The sequence below is a fragment of the Panthera leo genome, chromosome B4 (assembly GCF_018350215.1).
Source record: "Panthera leo isolate Ple1 chromosome B4, P.leo_Ple1_pat1.1, whole genome shotgun sequence".
Lineage (NCBI taxonomy): Eukaryota > Metazoa > Chordata > Mammalia > Carnivora > Felidae > Panthera > Panthera leo.
In genome coordinates, this window is record NC_056685.1 from 103,223,220 (window position 1) to 103,243,709 (window position 20,490).

Genomic DNA, 20,490 nt, shown 5'->3' on the forward strand with positions numbered 1-20,490 from the left:
AATTACATAAAAATTAGACTTTAGAAGTCTTGTTTCTCATATTACGTAAATACAAATGTAAAGAATAGGTTACATAAAGTGACTAGGTTTAGAAAAAGAGAGTGATACAAAGGAAAATAAAGCCAAAATAGTTCTTAGTTGTTTTTTTGAAGTGTATCTTTTTATTAGTTGTATAGGCAAGGTGATTTTGTTATTCATATATCTAATTTCCTACGAGGTATCTAGCTCCTGTTAACTTCTAGTTAGGGGATCCAATATGGCTTTGGTTAGACTCATATAGTGTTTATTCATACATCTATTGATCATACTTAGCTAAAACTTCTGAGAATTCTCAATTGCCTTCTATTTTAGTGGAAAATTCATTCACTTTAGATACTCTCATAATAATCAGAGTATTTATGTTTAACATTCTATGTGTCCTAGTCTGAATGCATCCACAGTTTTATATTTAATGATGATTAATTCATTGTCTACTATGAATAAGGTTACAAGGGATTTATAGCAAAACCAAGTGTTAATCCTGCCCCAGCCTTCAAGTATACATGAACCTCAACATGTATATCCTTAATACATGTACTTATACAGCCATAATACAAGTGGTTAGTGACCTGTCCATAGAAATTTGGTTTTATAGAAAGAAGTTATTTTCTCTATAACAGATCAGAGTAAGGTCCATAGAAGGGTTAACATTTGAATCAGCTGTTGAGGAATCAGTAGGATATGGTTGTGGTAAAACACCTGAAATGGTACAAACTGAGAGGGAGGGATGCTAGAAAGTATGTGGAGTACAAACAGGATATGTGAAAGGTAGTTGTAAGGAAGAACATTACAAATGTGGGCATGATGAGAAATGCTTTCACATGATAATGTGAAAACTGAATTATTACAGTCTTTATGTTATTAGAGATGTATTTGGGATCTTGAATTGAGAACTAGAAAGCAAGGCTTAGATTTGAAGTCTGTTTATCTATGATCATTCTTTATGCTGAGACCTTGATTAAGAATAAAATAGGAAATCTTGCTGCTTAATTTAGCACATTCTAGTCTACCAAGTTTTGAGTAAAATTAAGATAAAGTATTCTTTTAGAAACAAAAAAATTTCTTCCTTTATATCAGTATGAATTGTAGGACAGATGGGTAAGAGGAGCTTGAGTTTTACAAAATAGAGTAGAAATAGCAATTCTAATACTAATGATAGTAACTAATACTTATGTATTGCTTCCAAAGCCAAGGGCATTTCTAAACATTTTACATATATGACCTTGATTTACATATGCTTTCCTTATTTTACAAATTAGGAACTGAGGCACAGAAAGATTAAGTAACTTGCTTAACGTAACCCAGCTAGTAATTGTTAGAGCCCATATTTAAAACCAATAAAGGCATCATATTTTATAGTAAGGAAAGAATTCACAAATATTCACCTGAATCTAATAGCCAGTTACAGTTCAAAATTAATATCTTTAGGGACGCTTAGATGGCTCTGTCAACTAAGCTTCTGACTCTTGATCTCAGCTCAGGTCATGATTTCATGGTTTGTGAGATCGAGCCCTGTGTTGGGCTCTGCACTAACAGCATGGAGCCTGCTTGGGATTCTCTCTTTCCCTCTCTCTCTGCCCCTCCCCTGCTCTCTCTCTCTCTCTCTCAAAATAAGTAAATAAACTTTAAAAAATGAATAAATATAAATAAATTTTAAAAAATAAAATTAGTATCTTTACAGAGATCTTTCAATTGCAAGATAAAATAATAGTAAAAAAAAGCAACTTTCTGTAGTATTCTTCACTGTAAATAAATTGATAAAAGAAACATCTTTTTATTAAATTAATTATAATTTCTAAGTGAAAATATAAATCATTAATGATAATAAGAGCCAGGATGTGAATAATTGGTGGTTCAACTATTTCTTGCTCATTTATATTTTAATATGATTATTCATGTTTAATGTATTTTGAGGACTTCATGAACATATTTTGATTCTTCAAATACCTTATTGATGGCTGTGCAGAAGCTAGCCCTACTTTAGATTCTAGATGGCTCAGTAAAAATATTTTGCCAATACTGCCTCAAATAATTTTGGATTCTCTGGGAAAAGAGACTCTTCCTACTATAGGATGGCAGTCTGACTGTCCTTAAATAGGTGGGCCATGAGCCTGTCATTAAATTAGATGTAATATGTTTGAATCTCACCATTCACAAGTTGATATGAAAACAATCTCCATGCAATTCAAGAATTTCCATTTCCCTGTGGTAGCAGGGAAATTGGTCTTGCTAATTCAAATGTCTCATTCATATTTCTATCTTAAGCTCAGTTAAGCAGGAATGCCTAACCTAACCCCTTGCTTTTCCTGTTTCTGAGGAATATTGTGGCATAAAAGCATCGGGGCAACAGGCATCTAAGGGAACTTGGGTAGTATGGGTCTAGCCCATGATTATATTTTTTTCTTACTGGTCTTTGCTGAAGAGTAATTATTTCCAACAGGGATCGATTGTTGCCCCAGTCCCCACTGCATCTGTTGCTATGTCAGAAGTATTTCCAGAGCCTCGAATTCAGATAGTCTGTCTTTCTTTTCTATACCCCAAATCAAAGATTCTGATTCAATAGCCCATTCAGTCATCTCCATATTCATTTGGTTAAAAATTTCTCTGTTGCCTTCTTAGAATCACTCTAGGATATCGTGGGAAGCTTACAAGTTCATCCACGGAGACTTTGCTCAAACATTGCTGTTTTATCACTGTGATGCCGTGTTTGATAATGGTATGCTCTATGAGGTTATACCCTAAGAAGCTGGGAGATACCTTCTTCTCCTTGGGGACACCTAAAGCATTAGCCAAGAATTCTTTCATTCTTCTTGGTAGTACTTGCTCCTGCACCCCCATATTTTTCACCAGTTCCTATATTGTAATAAATTGAACTTTTTTGACTCATTTTTTGTTCATTGAACCCACCCCTTTGAGACTATTTGTATAGTATTCTTTAGGCTGCATCTTTCAATCTAATTATTTTCTTTCATTTATTCTTTACCTCAAAACCACATCTTCTTATAAATATTCTTCATTTAAGGAATACAGCAAAATCATCCTTGATAATATTTAAATTTTAAAACTTTGAAAAAGTTATATGTTATTCATTTTATTTCATTATACTTTGTGCCTTTTGTGGTTTTGCAGTGCTAATTGTGCATGACAAACGTGTTATTGAAGATGTGCCCATCTCTGAATTTGTGTGTGATGCATAGTCTATTTAGCTGCAAAAAATTATTTCAGATTTTTTCAGAGTATAAATAATTGGACCGATGAAGTGTCACAGGAGATATGTCTAAAGTAACTGAAAGAATTGTGATTTTTTATGGTTACATACTCATCAAAACTCACTCATGAAATAAAATTTAAGCAATATGATGTCATTTTTCAAAGATCCACTCTCCCTGGTTAAGCACTCTCTGTGGACAAAGAAAATATTTTTTTTAATCCACATTAACTCTCTTAGACCCTAAATACTATGCAATATATAAAATAAAATTAAAAAAAGACCTGTTTTTAACACAGTACTCCAAAGGCCTAACAGCATAAAAGGGTGCCTTAGCATGAGAGAGAAACTAAGTTATTATTTAGCCATATTTAGATCCAAATATTAGACAACTGAAATAGAATTTAAAATAACGATCACCTATCAGTTAAAGGGATAACACATCATACGTTACCGATTTATTATATTTTTCTGATTTTAGTCTAGAAGTCTTTTAGAAAGAACTATACCCTCAACTTACAATGCATTTAACACAATCTCTGTTGCAGGTTACTTAGTTATAGAAAATCCATCAAGTAAGTTTGTTAAATATCTTTTCTTCTTTTTGAATATCAATGCTAGATTCACTGATTCAATGAATCTTAATGTGTGGTTCCTTTCTTGTATGTTTGCTAGAAAAACCTCCAAGCTGGATATAAATCATAAAAGCATGACTAATTGCATGGTAACTGGAGAAATGCTTTCTCTCTCTCTGGGGCGAAGCCTGCATGTCTGTATTTTAGCTTGGGAAGTAATACGGGGATATTTAAACTCCTTAGGGTTTAAAAACCATGTCATTATGAGAATGAGGTCACTGCAATATTTTATATCTTCTAAAACCTTGTAATGTATAAAATGTTTTCTGTATGACAAAGAGGTATTATGTGCTTTAGGATTCAATGATAACTTTATGCCCTTATATTTACTTGAAAAACTTTCTTCGTTAAAATATGAAATCATTCATCGAAAGTCACTTGAAAATTGAAAGAATTTTGTGCCAGGAGACAAAGAAAGCAAACTTACAGTGGAAAAGTTAATTTTATAAATATGACAGAGTGACTTTAAAGGGCTGTGTGGTTTATGGGTTTTGAAATGTCTGTTGTTCTGTGGCTCATTAACTGTACAGCCAGCGCCATGCTAAAGCGAAAGAACTCAATCTAACGTGATAATATTTATACCTTTCTTTGCTTGGAGGCCGGTGAGCAAGAAATCCTTCCTGCAACATGTTGAAGAGCTTTGCACAAACAACAACCTAAAGTTTCAAGAAGAATTTTCGGTATGTTACTAGCAGTTGTCACAACATTGCCAGACCTCCAGTCGTTTCATGTGTCACATTTCATGTCCATTTTAAGCAAGCAAGGCCATGAAGGACTGTGGCCTTGATAATCAATACCCAATTACCAGGTTGATTGTTTGGATAGTAATGTTACACGTGGTGGCCTCTGGTGCAACCCGAATGGAATTATTCACCTACTGTGTGAGGAAAAGGTGCTCTGCTTCAGACCTTCCCAGCAATGGCAACCTGGCCTCATTTCTTCTCTGCTCTTTCATCCAGATGGATGAGAATCTGGAATGCTGTATTCACTGGTTTTTGTGAGACTTAGGTTATGCTCTAAATGTGGTTTTAATATTTAAATAATTATTTTAGATTTAGAGACCAAATAATTCCATTTTTGCCTGCTTAGTTTATGTTAGTGATGTGGATGAACCTGAGAACGTGATGTTTCCAGAAACTATAAAAATCATATTATTTCTAGAACTATCCAAAAGTTAAAAATACCTGCGTTTTATGAGGCCTATTATTAAGTTACTATGAAATAAATACTATATCACATTATGGAAAATATGTGAAGTTAAGAACATTCCACTTTGACACTATTCAGAAGTTAAGATTAATTTTATTGCTTTCAACATTCTATATACCTATAAAATTTAAATTATAATAATGCATAAGGTGTATATCAGAACTATAAATAAGCTTTTTTTAAAACTTGTGTGCATCTTTCCAAACTTAGCTGGTTATTTTGTATTATATAAGTAAAACGGATCTCTAAATGTCACCAAAAACTTTCTTTTTTTTTTTGCATGAAATTTTTAGTGTGTGAACTTATGAAACAAAGAATTAAGCAATTGGCTTGAATAATTCAGGATTATAATATTTCAGCCTCTCAGGGAATAATAACAAAATGTGAGAAGATTAATGGTATTTCCTACAGCTCTTTGGTTATGCTTCTTAAGTAATATTGGTCTGGACTTAACAAAATCGATGGTACCATAAAACTTTTCTTAGCATTTACACAGCGAGAACTCTCAATTTTTCAGGAGCAAAAGTGTAATTTCACTAGAATAAGAGCGAATATAATTACATTATGCATGACTGAGTAGATGAAAAGTTTTATTAGCAATAACATTTTCACATGTATTATGTTGAGAAAGTTTCTAGTTCAACTTTTTTGGAGATCATGGTTTTGAGAACTTGTTTTTTTATATAAATATATAGGCAAACTTTATACATTTTATAAATATATCTATATATGTAAGGAACTTTTTAAAATTGTTTTTATCTTAATGATGTGTTAAGTTTTCTTTTTTTTTTAATTTTTTTTAACGTTTATTTATTTTTGAGACAGAGAGAGACAGAGCATGAACGGGGGAGGGGCAGAGAGAGAGGGAGACACAGAATCGGAAGCAGGCTCCAGGGTCTGAGCCATCAGCCCAGAGCCCGACGCGGGGCTCGAACTCACGGACCGTGAGATCGTGACCTGAGCTGAAGTCGGACGCTTAACCGACTGAGCCACCCAGGCGCCCCTAATGATGCGTTAAGTTTTCAAAGCAAAATTATATTTTAATAAATAAATGCATATTTGGTAAACTTTATAAATCAGGTCATACTCACTTATACATTAAATATTTATAAGCTTCTACTATATGATAGGCATTGTATTTAGCATATTGATGTATATATGAACTCAACACTCAATAGCCAAGTGACTTTGGGCAAATCACTTAAACTCTCTGTTCCTCAATATCTTCATTTGTAAAATAATACTATTTAACTCACTAAGTCGTGAATGCTAACATAATTGAATGTGTGTAACACTAAGAATCGTGGCTGACACGAGTATTAGCTATTATGATGATGACTTCTACCATAAAAGAAGCTCATACTGTGATAAGACATGCACAAAAAATACAAAAATACACTGTATCATGATAGAAATATGCAGGGAAAAGTGAGAACTGACTCTATTTGGATAGCAGTCAGAAAAGGCTTTACAAAAAGGTGACCTTTGAGATGAACTTTAGGACAAGCAGAAGACCAACAGATAGATAAAGGGGGAAGGGTTAAGGATGCAAAACAGTCCAACTCAACTAGGATCCCAATGAAAAGAGCAAACAGTAAGAGAAAATGCTGAATAGGATGGTGGAGGCCCTATGTTCCCTGATAAGAAAAAGGCTGCCAAGTATAACATTACTATCCAAACAGTCAACCTGGTAATTGGGTATTAATTATCAAGGCCACAGTCATTTAAATCTGTAAGTGGAAACTACTATGTGAAAAAATTACAGAATAGAAGTACCACTTTTCAGATGATTTCCATTTCACCTTTTTTTCTGCCTCTATTTCATTGTCTGTTACGAATATACTGACATATACTCCTGACACCTTGACACAAGGAAGCTGTTCTGGGATTCCCTAGTTGGCTAATTTTTTTTTCCCTAAGACTTTTGTGCCAACACACGAGATTTCAGATGCTTACACTGTTTCTTTCCTCTAACCCATATCCATATGCAAAAGACTGTCCGGATTTTCTTTTTGAGGAAAAATAAGTGGGAAAGGGAGAATTACCTAATTAAAAGAAATTATTTATAATGATGTTGAAAAAGTTGTAAAAACACAAATTTTAATACTTTTTAAGGAATTTGGCAAGTTGAGACTTATTTCTAAACTGAAAACCTGTGAACTTTGTAAATATAAATCACCAGGTCAACAAAATAATGAACACGTTTTCTGGCACCAACTTTTTTAATGATGAGTGGATAATATCATGATCTTTTATCAAAATGTCAATAATGGAACTCCTTGACCCTTCCTCTGTGTCTGATAATTCTTAATCGCACCTTTGCGTTCCAGTATCGATTTAACAATGCCTACTGAGAACAGGAATTGACCTTTGACATGTTCTTAAACTGACCAGTGTTGTACCAATTAATAGGCATGAAATCACGCTGCCCGAGGAGAGAAAACAAAAAATAAATCACTGAACTCCCTTCCCCTACTAAGTAGACATTAAAATATTAAATAATACTCAGTGTGTACCTGATGAAACCATTAGTGAAGTATGGAGCAGGGTTATTATTAACATGGTTGCCACATCTTAGAGCTTCCCAAAATACAAAGAAATTATCCCAGAAAGACCAATAGTCCAAAAGACCAATTTTTTTCAGAATATTTTCAGTAAACATTTATATAAGTTCATTACTATTAATTTGATCTTGTTTCTGCAGTTATGAGAGGTGTTTTCAATTTAAAAGTAAAAGGGTTTAGAGTGAAGAATAGTCTTTTATTAAGTAGAATTTCTTGTTTTCCTCTGAAATAAATCTAAACTGTGAAATAACTTCATTCCACAGGAATTACCAAAATTTCTTCAGGATCTTTCTTCAACTGATGCTGATCTGCCTTGGAACAGAGCAAAAAACCGCTTTCCAAATATAAAACCATGTATGTGCACTTACTGCCTCTGGTTCTGACCTGCAAAATGTTTTAAAATGAGTACCAAATGCATCTTAGCATCTTTACTTCTTAAATTTATTATATTACATATTCATCAGATTACAATAATGCATTTTATTAGCAGTAATTTTCAAACTGTATCTCTTTTGCTTTGTTAATATTTATTGAAGTTAACATACATGATTTTCAGCTTGTTCACACAAGGTTCGCTTATGCAGGTGCAAGAAACTGTAGACCTAATAGTTTCTTAGCTTTGTAATTTAACCCAAGTAAGGAACCTCTCTAACATCTTCCTACAGATCCAGTTCTCAAATGAAAAGAGAAACATGTAACTTTGTGCATTAGTTTCCCTTAAAAGCAGGGCAGTGCTTTCTTACGGAATATAAAAAAATGCATTGCAAACTATTCACTGAAGATCGGAGTAAACGTATGCTTACCAGGATTGGTTTTACAAAGGAGGCAGGGTTGTGTCTCACCATAGTAAGCCATATTTCATTTTTCAATCAATGAGGAAAGAAACTGCATTGTTGTTTTAAGAATTAGCAGCGATGTGAAAGGAAAAATAATTATATTCCTCTGTTAATAATAGCTGTATGTTTGATATTACATATTTTGAACACGTGTGCCTACTGTCTGTATTCTGATACAATTCACTTCGTACTATGAAATAAACAAGTGCTATTTGTGGTGTTCTGAAATATTGTTAATATTGTTTCAAAATCTAGAATTTTTAAATATTCCTAATTTTAAAATATTCTAATATATAATAATATATAATATTATGTATTATAATGATACACAATATACAAATATAATATATAATAATATAATAGTAATATATATATTTTTCTATGTTCTATATTGGTAAAATCCTTACTTAAAAATTGAACTCTTCTGTCTAGGAAGACACAGACGTGGAGAAGGATACACTCGCAGAGTGTAAAATAATAAAGGATGTTGATAGGAAGACATGGACCAAACTCTGATATTCTAGAACTGGAGGATAACTGAGGCATGAAGTAAACAAATTTAGGGAAACGTGATATAGGAAGTAGTCATCTAGTGGAATCTGCTAATTCCCAAGAATTAGGATAGGATGAAATGCAAATAGCCTTAATCACACAAAATCCTTTCTGGAACAAAGCAAATAATACGTGAATGACTTTAGGAGCAAGTTGACAAATCAGACACTATTGTAGGAATGACTGAATGTTAGTATTGCATCTCTAAATGTCTGTGTTTCTCAGTGGATCCTTTTGTTTTCCCTTTCAGAGAGTTAACCTGGGTCAGATGCATTATAAGTTTAAGAGATAGGGAATTTCTCATATTTTTATATTTGTCTCTATCTATATTTCTTCCATACTTGTTTGCTCCATTCCTATTCAATGCTTTTCAGTGAAAATGAATACTATAATCTAATTGAAAGACAGTTATTATGGAATATTTCATATCTATTTACATTCATATATTTGGCTGAAGTGATTTTTAATCCATCAGTATATATAAAATAAGTAAACCAAATATGGCTAACTTATTTCCAAAGATCAAAGGGTACCTAATTGAAAATATGTAGAAATTTGAGATGTTAGCAAAATGTTTTTTAAATGTGACATTTCAATCTTTTATTATTAAGATCCCAGTGCATTATTATCAGGATTCACATTATCACTATAATAAAAGTCAGACCACATAGCTTTATTACTTATAAGACAGGAAGAGAATAAGAGTGGTCAATGGAAGTAAATAAAAAACCTTAAAACAACAAGAAGATTTGAGGAGTATGATTGCCCCATTTCTTCAAATCTGAGGCTAAGACAAAAAATAATTGTTAATGGTAGGATTACACATCAAGGATGTTTGGAATATCATAATTAGAATTTCATGCATGTTTCACCTTTACTAGAGGCAAATGGACAATGTCTAATTGTTTTCTGCTTTCTTGATTTCAGTCCAGAAAAATTTATGGCACTTTTTCAAATAATGTATTACATCCACATTCAATATCTTTTCATGGATTTGTAGGGGAAAATTTTTTCTTAACTATCCTCTTAGAGAATTGGAGGTCCTATAAGAAATAATTTTATTAGGTAGATTTCTCTATTCTTCAAAAATGTTATTAGAATAATTAATTAATTCAATGAATACCTACTGCCTGCATATAGTAAAACTGCTAAGAATGTGTGGGCTCCAATGAAACTTGCTAGGCTGCAATCCTGTGTACCTACTAACAGCCTTAGTGACTATATGTACCATTCAGTGGTGTCCACCTCGTGAGCTTACTGTGAGGATTAATGGAGTAATTATTTAACCCACTCTGCACAGTACTGGAACATGCTCTCAATGTTAGTGCTTATGATTGTTGAATCAATAATAGATTGCTTATTTTTAAAAGCCACTAACTTTCTTGGTGAATAAGCTTTAGTAACAGGACTTTAGGGTCTATAGTCTGGACATAACAAGCACAGTTCCCTAACCTGGGTTAGAAGGCGAGCTATAAACTCACAGCCACCTCTATGGGTAAGCGTACCCCTGCCACACACACACAGTACAAGGAAATGAGATGTTTAAACTAAATATATTCTCCCGCTGTGCTCGCAGAGAAGCCATTAAGCTGAAGAAACGTTTTTTTCTCCCATAGAGAATGAATTCATTTTAATAGACTCTGAATTTTAGCTTGAGCCAGCTTAGTGAAGTACATTGTTTCCCCTGAGTAATGTAGGAAGTGGGATTTCAAATATCACAGTGCATTATAGAAGATATTAGCTTACAGGGCTTTAAGGTACTAGAATTAGCAGCAAATGCTTGCAAAAGAGATTTCCAAATCTCTGTTTGACAGGACACTATGACCTTCAGAAATGTTCCAACACCACGAAGAAAAGTTTAGCTTGCTGTTGACTCAGATAGTTATAAGCAGGCATATCAAGTGAATAGAAACCTGATGGGATCCCTTCCTAAGTTACAGGACTAGCCACAAGGTCATTAAAATAGTTATAGCACACCAAATTCAAAGTCTTTGAGGCATAAATCATTTGCATAAATTTGCTTAAACATTCCCCATCTCTAAACCTATAGGGCAGGTCATTTTAACTCTAACGATGCAGCATAGTCATTTAACAAGTAACATGTGTTTAAGCTTTAAGAACATGAGAGCATGTATCAAGTTCTACTCAGCTTTATAAGTTTCAGAAGCTTTCGTGTAAGTTTTCCTCAAGAAAATTCTAAAAATAAATATTATAACTATATATTATAGTTTAGGTAATGAAGGAGAAGAGAAGTTAAGGAATTCACCCAAGTCCATTTATATGGTAGATAACAGATGATTCATTTGGAATTCAAACCCAAAGCCATTTACCAATTGTTCCTCCACTACCAAGTGTCTTCCTCATGAGATTAGGAAAAAAAAAAAAAAAAAAAAAAAAACCAACTTCAAAATAAAGATGTAGTAATGGTATTTTGTATCATTTTCATGACTAGTTAAAATTAGCACTGGACATTCTGACTGTAATACCAACATGGTAAATATCCTCACAAAAAATAATTTTGAACCCCTTTTTTGAAAAGAATAATGGTTAGGGGCATCTAGTTTTACCAGATCTTAAAATATTCTAAAGAATAATCATTAAAAGTTTGGTATTAAAGAAAGAATAGGCAGAAAAATTAATAGAAAGGAATAAATAGTCCAGAAATAGGCCTAAATGCATAGAGAAATCTAGTGTATAATAACAGTAGTATTTTGAGTAAGGGGGAATGATGGAATGTTAACAAATTGAGACTGTTGTTCCAAATGGCAACAAAGAAACAAACAATAAAAAATATATTTAAGCTCATTCCATAAAAAATAATAATAAATTCCAATGGATCAAAGATTGAAATAGTTAAAACAAAAGCAGAAAAACCCACTAAAGTTCTAGAAGAAATTATGAATGAATTTGTACAAATAAAAACATTGATGTGACCGACACCTTTGTATGAATGACACAAGAAGCCATAATTCCATGAGGAAAAATAATTAGAAATTTGATTATAAAAACATGTAAATTTTATGTATGGCAAGATAGCTAGCAGCTCCATTGATTGATAGACTAAAATAAATGACAAGAAGAAAATTTCATTCAATACATGTAAGCATATTTTCATTATAAAATATTTTTAATAGAAAAATAGTATAATATGAAAAGTCAGTTAAAAAAGTTATTTAAAATGGCCAATACACAAACAAATAACCTCAGATCAATTACATTCACATTTAAGGAAATAAAAATAAATATTATGAGATATAAATTTGTATCTACCAAAATATCATAAATTAAAATGTTTAATAATATCTTATGGTAGTGAAAATAAGAGGAAACAGAATTGTTCAAACACTTTTGTTTGGAGTATGAACTTATATAATTAGAGAACAGTTTGGCAATATCTTTCAAAATTTGAAATGCACAATACGATTTAGGAATTCTACTGCTGGTAATGCATTCTACAAATACACTGCAAATAGTTTAAATATATTTATTCGGCATTTTGCAATAACAAAATGAGATGAATTTAAATCATCATAAGAGTTAAATTAATATATCCAATCAGTGAAATACCATATGTTTAAAATAATGAGCTAGACATTTTGTCCATGATAATATGGAAAGACAAACATAGGTAAATGAAAAAAAATTGCAGAAAATTTGTGGTTTTTAACCACAATAATTCCATTTGTGGTTAATTTTTTATGAATATGTACAGAAGATTCTGGAAGTATGTACAAGAACATATTAATAGTCATTGTCTCTGGGCAGTGGAAGTATGAGATAAGAGGGAACTTCTTTAATTTTATGGCTATCTGTAATGTTCTATGTTATGTCATGAATTTCTTTGTATTATTTTTATAGGAAAGAAAGTAGTGGCAATTTTAAAAATGAATTAGCATTAATGTCTCATATTTTCCTCTAGATAATAATAACAGAGTGAAGCTGATAGCTGATGCTAGTATTCCAGGATCAGATTATATTAATGCCAGCTATGTTTCTGTAAGTCACCATTTTTTTGTTTTATATTCTTATAAAACATAAATACTTCAATTATATTACTCTTCCAACTATTTTAAATAAGAAATTAATTATAAACTCTATGGATTTTAATGTGCCAGTCCCTCACAACAACACTAGGTACCTCCCTTTTATAGATGGGGAAATGGAGGCTCCTAATAGAGATTGCAGTTTACCAACAATCATGTCACTAGTAAGTGACACAGGCCTTTCCACTATTTTATATTTGTCAGTATATTATTTGTGCATAAAAAGGTCTGTCAATCTCTCTTACAAAGAAAAAATCAGTCAAATAGATAGTTATGTCCATATAATATAAAAATAGCATGCTCTTCTTCCCATCTAGGTTTTCAGTCCTTCAATGGGACTGTGATGTCATGTTCTACTTTTTATCCTCAGCTACCTGGAGAATGTGCACTCCATTGTACCTGCTCAAAGAACATAAATGAGGGGCACCTGAGTGGCTCAGTCAGTTAAGCTTCTGACTGTTGATTTCAGCTCAGGTTATGATCTCATGGTTCGTGGGTTCAAGCCCTGTATTGGGTTCTGCACTGACAGTGCAAGGCCTGCTTGAGATTCTCTCTCTCTCCCTCTCTCTGCCCCTCCTCCACTCGCTCTCTCATGCTCTCTCTCCCAAAAATAAATAAACATTAAAAAAAAAGGTGGGCACCTGGTGGCTCAGTCAGTTAAGCGTCCAACTTCAGCTCAGGTCATGGTCTCACAGTTTGTGGGTTCCAGCCCTACGTCGGGCTCTGTGCTGATGGCTAAGACTAGAGACTGCTTTGGATTCCATGTCTCCCTCTCTCTCTGCCCCTCCCCTGCTTGCACTCTGTCTCTCTCTCTCTCTCAAAAATAAACATAAAAATAATATAAAAATATAAAAGAACATAAATGAACCAACATGGGATGAATTTTGTGGCATGCCTAATGAACTATCTGGCACATCATAGATAATAAAAGCTTGCTGCATTGGATTGAAAATTGAATGAAACCAATGTGTTTTTAGGGCTTCCTCTCCTTCTCCATGGCTCTTTGACTTCTCAGTGCTCTTCCCTATCATAGGTATATGGAAACTTTAAATGCACCCAAGACCTCCACTTGGGTTGACACAACCACTCTGAGGAATCTCAGAGTTAGGAATTGCCCTTGTTCTTATTTAAGTCAACCATTCACCTTGGAACTGTCTCTTTAAAAATCCTATTAGCTTCTCTCAGCATTGATTCACCTACTTCCTCCTAAGGCAGATGATTCTATCTCTGAACAGCTCCAATATACAGTTTTTTTTTTTTAAAAAACGAGATATGCTCCCGTATATTTTCACACCCTGGCTTTAATTCTAACATATAGCAAAGTTAACCATCCTTATCATGGTGACCCTACAGTCACCTGAGGATTTCCTCTACTGCCCCTAGTCTGTTTTTCTTTTCTTTTAATTTTTAACTTTATTTTTTTATTTTAATTTTAATTATTTTTAATATTTTAGTTAGTTAACATACAGTGCAATATTGGTTTCAGAAGTAGAATTCAATGATTCATCACTTACATACAACACCCAGTGCTCATCATAAGTGCCCTCCTTAGTACCCATTACCCATCTAGCCCATTTCCCACCCACCTCCCTCCATCAAACCTCAGTTTGTTCTCTGTTGTGAAGAGTCTCTTGTGGTTTATTTCCCTTTATTCTCTCTACCCCCTTTCCATATGTTCATCTGTTTTGTTTCCTAAATTCCACATATGAGTGAAATTAATGGTAATTGTCATCCTCTGACTGACTTCTCTTAGCATAATACACTCTAGCTCCATCTACAATAGTTGCAAATGGCAAGATCTCATTCTTTTTGATGGCTGAGTCATATTCCATTGTGTGTATATACCACATCTTTTTTTTTTTAATATATGAAATTTATTGTCAAATTGGTTTCCATACAACACCCAGTGCTCATCCCAAAAGATGCCCTCTTCAATGCCCATCACCTACCCACCCCTCCCTCCCACCCCCCATCAACCCTCAGTTTGTTCTCAGTTTTTAAGAGTCTCTTATGCTTTGGCTCTCTCCCACTCTAACCTCTTTTTTTTTCCTTCCCCTGCCCCATGGGTTTCTGTTAAGTTTCTCAGGATCCACATAAGAGTGAAACCATATGGTATCTGTCTTTCTCTGTATGGCTTATTTCACTTAGCATCACACTCTCCAGTTCCATCCACGTTGCTACAAAGGGGCATATTTCATTCTTTCTCATTGCCACATAGTACTCCATTGTGTATATAAACCACAATTTCTTTATCCATTCATCCGTTGATGGACATTTAGGCTTTTTTCACAATTTGGCTATTGTTGAGAGTGCTGCTATAAACATTGGGGTGCATATGTAGATGGTGTACCCCTTCTAATCTGTATTTTTGTATCCTTTGGGTAAATACCTACTGGTGCAATTGCTGGATTGTAGGGTAGTTCTATTTTTAGTTTCTTGAGGAAACTCCATACTATTCTCCAGAGTGGCCGCACCTGTATACATTCCCAGCAACAGTGCAAGAGGTTTCCCCTTTCTCTGCATCCTCGCCAACATCTGTTGTTTCTTGTGTTGTTAAGTTTAGCCATTCTGACCAGTATGAGGTGGTATCTCAATGTGGTTTTGATGTGTATTTCCCTGATGATGTGTGATTTTTGAGCATCTTTTCATCTGTCTGTTAGCCATCCGGATGTCTTCTTTGGAAAGGTGTCTATTCATATATTCTGCCCATTTATTAACTGGGTTGTTTGTTTTTTGCTGCCCATAGTCTTTTATTATTTTCTTGTTCATAGGTCTTCACTCCCAGGCCTGCCATTGCCTTTGGTCCCACTGGAACTCTGCTTACGTGATGCTCCGTCCTGCCTTGAAACCTCTGTTAAGGGGGGAAAATTCATTCTGAGTTCTATATTGATTAATTATAACTCCATAATTACAGTCATATATTGGGTCCTATTGTGAAAGAAATAAATAATTGGAGAGTTTAAGATTTATTAATCTTAATTATTAATAGGGGAAGTGAGGGAGGGTTCAGAGGAGTTAAGGGATCTTTTGAATATTTATGCAAAAACTTTAAATCAAGCCTATTTTTCTGCAAGAATTTTAAATCCATTTTGAAAAGCCACACACATTTTCTGTTGCAGTAAGAATATTTTAGCCACTTATGAAATTATTAATTCCCTTGAAAATGTAATTCTTCTCTAAAGATTTTGGTGAAATCTTGTGATTATTAATTTTCATTGTAGCCTAAACTCTATAGCATGCTGAAGTTTTACTTTGATTTACAGAATGATGCATATATGCATTTAACTTTAATCAATGTGCTAATGATCATGTGTTTTGTGATACTGTAGAACAGGACAAAGGCAAATAATTGTATCAGTGATGTATTGATTTGTATAATTTTTATTCCCCAATAAGTACGTACAAAAGAATAGCTCACATCCTCTAATGTTCAACCAGATAGAGGGTAACAGTATAGGGCATGAATGTGATTACAAAGGAAACTGATGGTTTTAATAGGTATAACTAAACCTACACAGATTACATAAACAAAGGAATATTCATGAAACCCCAGTGTCCCTTCTAAATATTATAGGTTGTCAGGAAACAGCCATAAGAAGATGATAATGCAGGGTGAGCAATAAACTAAGAATTCTGAATATATATATCCTGCTATAATCAAGTGATGTTGTAATATAATAAATCTTACAACAAAGTCACTATGACCCACATGTAATGATATTCAAAATCATTACTGAGCTGCATGGTAAGCAGGCTCTGATGGAAAGCACCCTACATTAAGGAAGATTTCAGAATTGGAGTGGGCAGTATATTGTTGCTCTTAGCTTTCGGGTAAATCTTTGCTTGAAATGCCAGGAACAGATGGAAATAGAAAAGCCATTAAATCAGTGTCCCTTACTTCACCATCCCCAAAGTCAGGCAGTCTTCCCTCAGAAAGAGTGAAGACTTCTCAGAAATATACATCTGATATTTCCCCCCACTCCCCAATTTGTTCCATGGTACCTCCATCTGAAAGTTCATGAACACTTTTCCAGAAGCAAAAGACAGGAGCCATCTACAAAGGAAAACTGTACAGGGAGGTAAGGAAGAAAGCAAAATAACTACTCTTCAGATGGAAAAGCAGCACACCAAGTCTGGGGAAAGGAAAAGGGAAGACCAGAAGGTGGTCTGAGGGAAATACCTTAAGATTGGGAAACTCCAGGCCAGGGTCTGTAACTAGATTAATATGTGTTTATCCCTCTGCCCTTGGCTGTTCTTGGGAATTGTGCTCCTGAAGCTAGGACTCACAAAGAGCTTGGAACATTTCGATAGTGGATAGACTGTGGGAGAGAGGTAGGGAGGAAAAAAGATACTGCATCCCTATAAACAGCCACTAACTTTACAAATGAGTTTAGAAATATTTTCAAGAGAGCTAACAATAATAACACTATGCAATGGGACATGAGAAAGTCATCAAAACCTCACAATTATCTCTCTTGTCAACTTGAGATGCCTGAAATTACTTTAACTTAAGGATATATTTTTACTATAATTAGAAATTAAGTATTAAACCCATGATGAAAATGAACTGTAATAACATCAGAAACAGATTTGTCCCTACTTTGATAGAATACTATAGTACCAAAGGACATTTAGTCCCTAAAAAAAGTGAAATGCAAATGACTGGCAAAAACATTTTATAAATCGAATGATTACCATTCGATTACCATTATTCAATTACCATAATTACCATTACTCATCCTTGAAACACTTCCTTCATTGGGTATCCAGGACATCATTCTCTCGATTTTCCATCTACAACTTTGACTCTTTCCTCTCAGTCTCATTGGTTCTCTGTTATCTCCTCCACCACCAAACAGTGGAATTATCTAGAGCCCAATTCTTGAATTTATGATTTCTTTCCAAATGCATTTCCTCATGATTTCATCCATTATTGTGTTTTAACTGAGACCTATGCAATGATTACTTTCAAATTATGCATCCAGTTTGGATGTCTTCCTGAATTTCAGACTCATATACCCAATTGCCTTCATGATATTCCCACTTGAATATCTAACAAGGATTTCAGGTTTAATATGTCAATTATAAATTCCTAATTTTCCCTTCAAATCTACATCCAGAAGTCTTCCCCATCTTCCTCTGAAATTCTTATACCCAATATCCAGTCCGTCAGCAAATTCTCTTGACTCTGTCTTCAAAATATATCCATATCTTATCACTTCTCACCATCCCCATTGCTGCCAGCCAAATTACCCCTGTGGTTGGATTGTTGCAATAACCTTCTAACCACTCTCCTTCTTTCACCTTTTTAAAAACATATGTATGTATGTATGTATGTATGTATGTATGTATGTATTTATTTATTTATTTGGAAAGAGAGTAAGCAAGCACACGAGCAGGGGAAGGCAGAGAGAAAGAGAGAGAGAATCCCAAGTAGGCTCCATGCTGTCAGTGCAGAGCCTGATGTGGAGCTCCATCCCACAAACTGAGATCATGACCTGAGCCAAAATCAAGAATCAGACTTGTTTAATGAGCCACCCAGGTACCCCCTCCTTTCACTGTTTAACCGCTATAGGCTGGTCTTCTTACAGAAACCAGAGTAAAACTGCTAAACCATATAGAGTGTATGCTTCGAACACTGTATGTTGAAAGCCTTTCATCAGGTTTCTGTATCATCCAGAGTAAAAACCAGTCTTATAATTATCTACTAGGATGTAAAGTACCCTTATCCTCCTTCCCCTGTTCTTTCTTACATCATCTTCTATAACTGTCTTCCCTCATTTACTCCATTCCAGCCACTTGCTATTAAATTCTAGACATATTATTCCTCTAATGCTGTCACACTTGACTTCGTACCTGGAATACCTTCCCCCAAATCCTGCAGAGCTTATTCCCTTCCTTCTTCACATTTTCCCTAAGATATTACCCATGAGTCTTTTCTGAACACCATATTTTCTGAAAACCCTCTTTCATAGCACTTATCACTTTAAAAATTCTGTGTAATTTGGTTATTTAATGGACTTATTAATAGACTTAATGTCTATCTCCCCCTAACTAGAATATAAGATAAATGAGAAGAAGAATTTTAGTGTCTTTGCCAGGGCTTGAATCCCCAATTCCTAGAACAGTGTCTAGCACACAGTAGGAACTCATAAATATTATTTCAATGGAAGAATTTACATCTTTTAATACTGTAAAGAAATTGAACAAAATATTAATGGTACTTCATTCAAGATAGTGAATTTGTAGGTGAATTCAACATTCTATTATATATTTTACAACCAGTATATTTTTATGTATTGCATATATATATATATATACATATATATATATATATGTATATATATATGTATATATATATATATATATATTTAATGTTGTAATTATATCCTTTTAGGGCTACCTATGTCCAAATGAATTTATTGCCACCCAAGGTCCATTACCAGGAACAGTTGGGGATTTTTGGAGAATGGTGTGGGAAACCAGAGCAAAAACATTAGTAATGCTAACACAGTGTTTTGAAAAAGGACGGGTAAGTTATTTAAAAATCTTTCACAAGATGTTATCTTACAATTGTCTTAATATATGTGTGACAATTTCAGCTAATGCTGTGAGTCATCAATAACTTAGACATCTGTCTATGAGGCAGTTTTAACTTAGTAGCAATAACTGTGATATATATTCTAATATAACAGTGGTTCTTATGACTGGTGATTTTCTCTGAATACAGATCAGATGCCATCAGTATTGGCCAGAGGACAACAAACCAGTTACTGTCTTTGGAGATATAGTGATTACAAAGCTAATGGAGGATGTTCAAGTAGATTGGACCATCAGGGATCTGAAAATTGAAAGGGTAAAAAAAGGCAATGGCGGGGAACACAATAGTAAATATGAGTCTCTAAATGTCTAGAAGTAAAATTAATTCCCAGAACTTCCCCTTGCAACAATACCTCTACATTCAACAGTGCTTTCCTAATATTTTCTAAACCAAAGTTTTTAGTTGGTAACTGACCTCAATATCTGTGTCACTTTGTTTAATTCCAAATCTCATGGTTAAAGTTTACATTAACCAATTATCACCAAATTGTTAGGTAGACAAAGGAAAAAAAGAAGGAAATAACTAGATTGTTAGGTTTTTATTTGATGAAGAAACTATAATATTTGACTTAAAACAGGAATTTCCTTAATCAGTAATCTCTTTCCTCATCTTAATAATTTGATTTTCTATTTAATCCAGAACCAACACATAAGGTATAGTATGGGATCCCACTTACCAGTTTGTATAAATGCCTATACACACAGAAAACGATCTAAGGAAATTTATACTTTCTAACATTATCAGACACTCATTACCTGTATTTTGAATAATAGGTGAATGTGTTTGCATTTTGGAACAAAATT

At 33.8% G+C, this 20,490-nt stretch overlaps 1 protein-coding gene across 1 annotated transcript in view; it reads left to right on the forward strand.

Annotated features, from left to right (window-relative positions):
- PTPRQ (protein tyrosine phosphatase receptor type Q) overlaps window positions 1–20,490 on the forward strand; it is a 199,271-nt gene that overhangs the window by 163,250 nt on the left and 15,531 nt on the right. Inside the window, exons 36-41 of the mRNA XM_042944646.1 lie at window positions 3,796–3,822; window positions 4,481–4,562; window positions 7,919–8,009; window positions 12,963–13,039; window positions 19,484–19,618; window positions 19,817–19,942. Coding sequence (XP_042800580.1) covers window positions 3,796–3,822; window positions 4,481–4,562; window positions 7,919–8,009; window positions 12,963–13,039; window positions 19,484–19,618; window positions 19,817–19,942 — 538 coding nt within the window. The remainder of the gene's footprint in view (window positions 1–3,795; window positions 3,823–4,480; window positions 4,563–7,918; window positions 8,010–12,962; window positions 13,040–19,483; window positions 19,619–19,816; window positions 19,943–20,490) is intronic.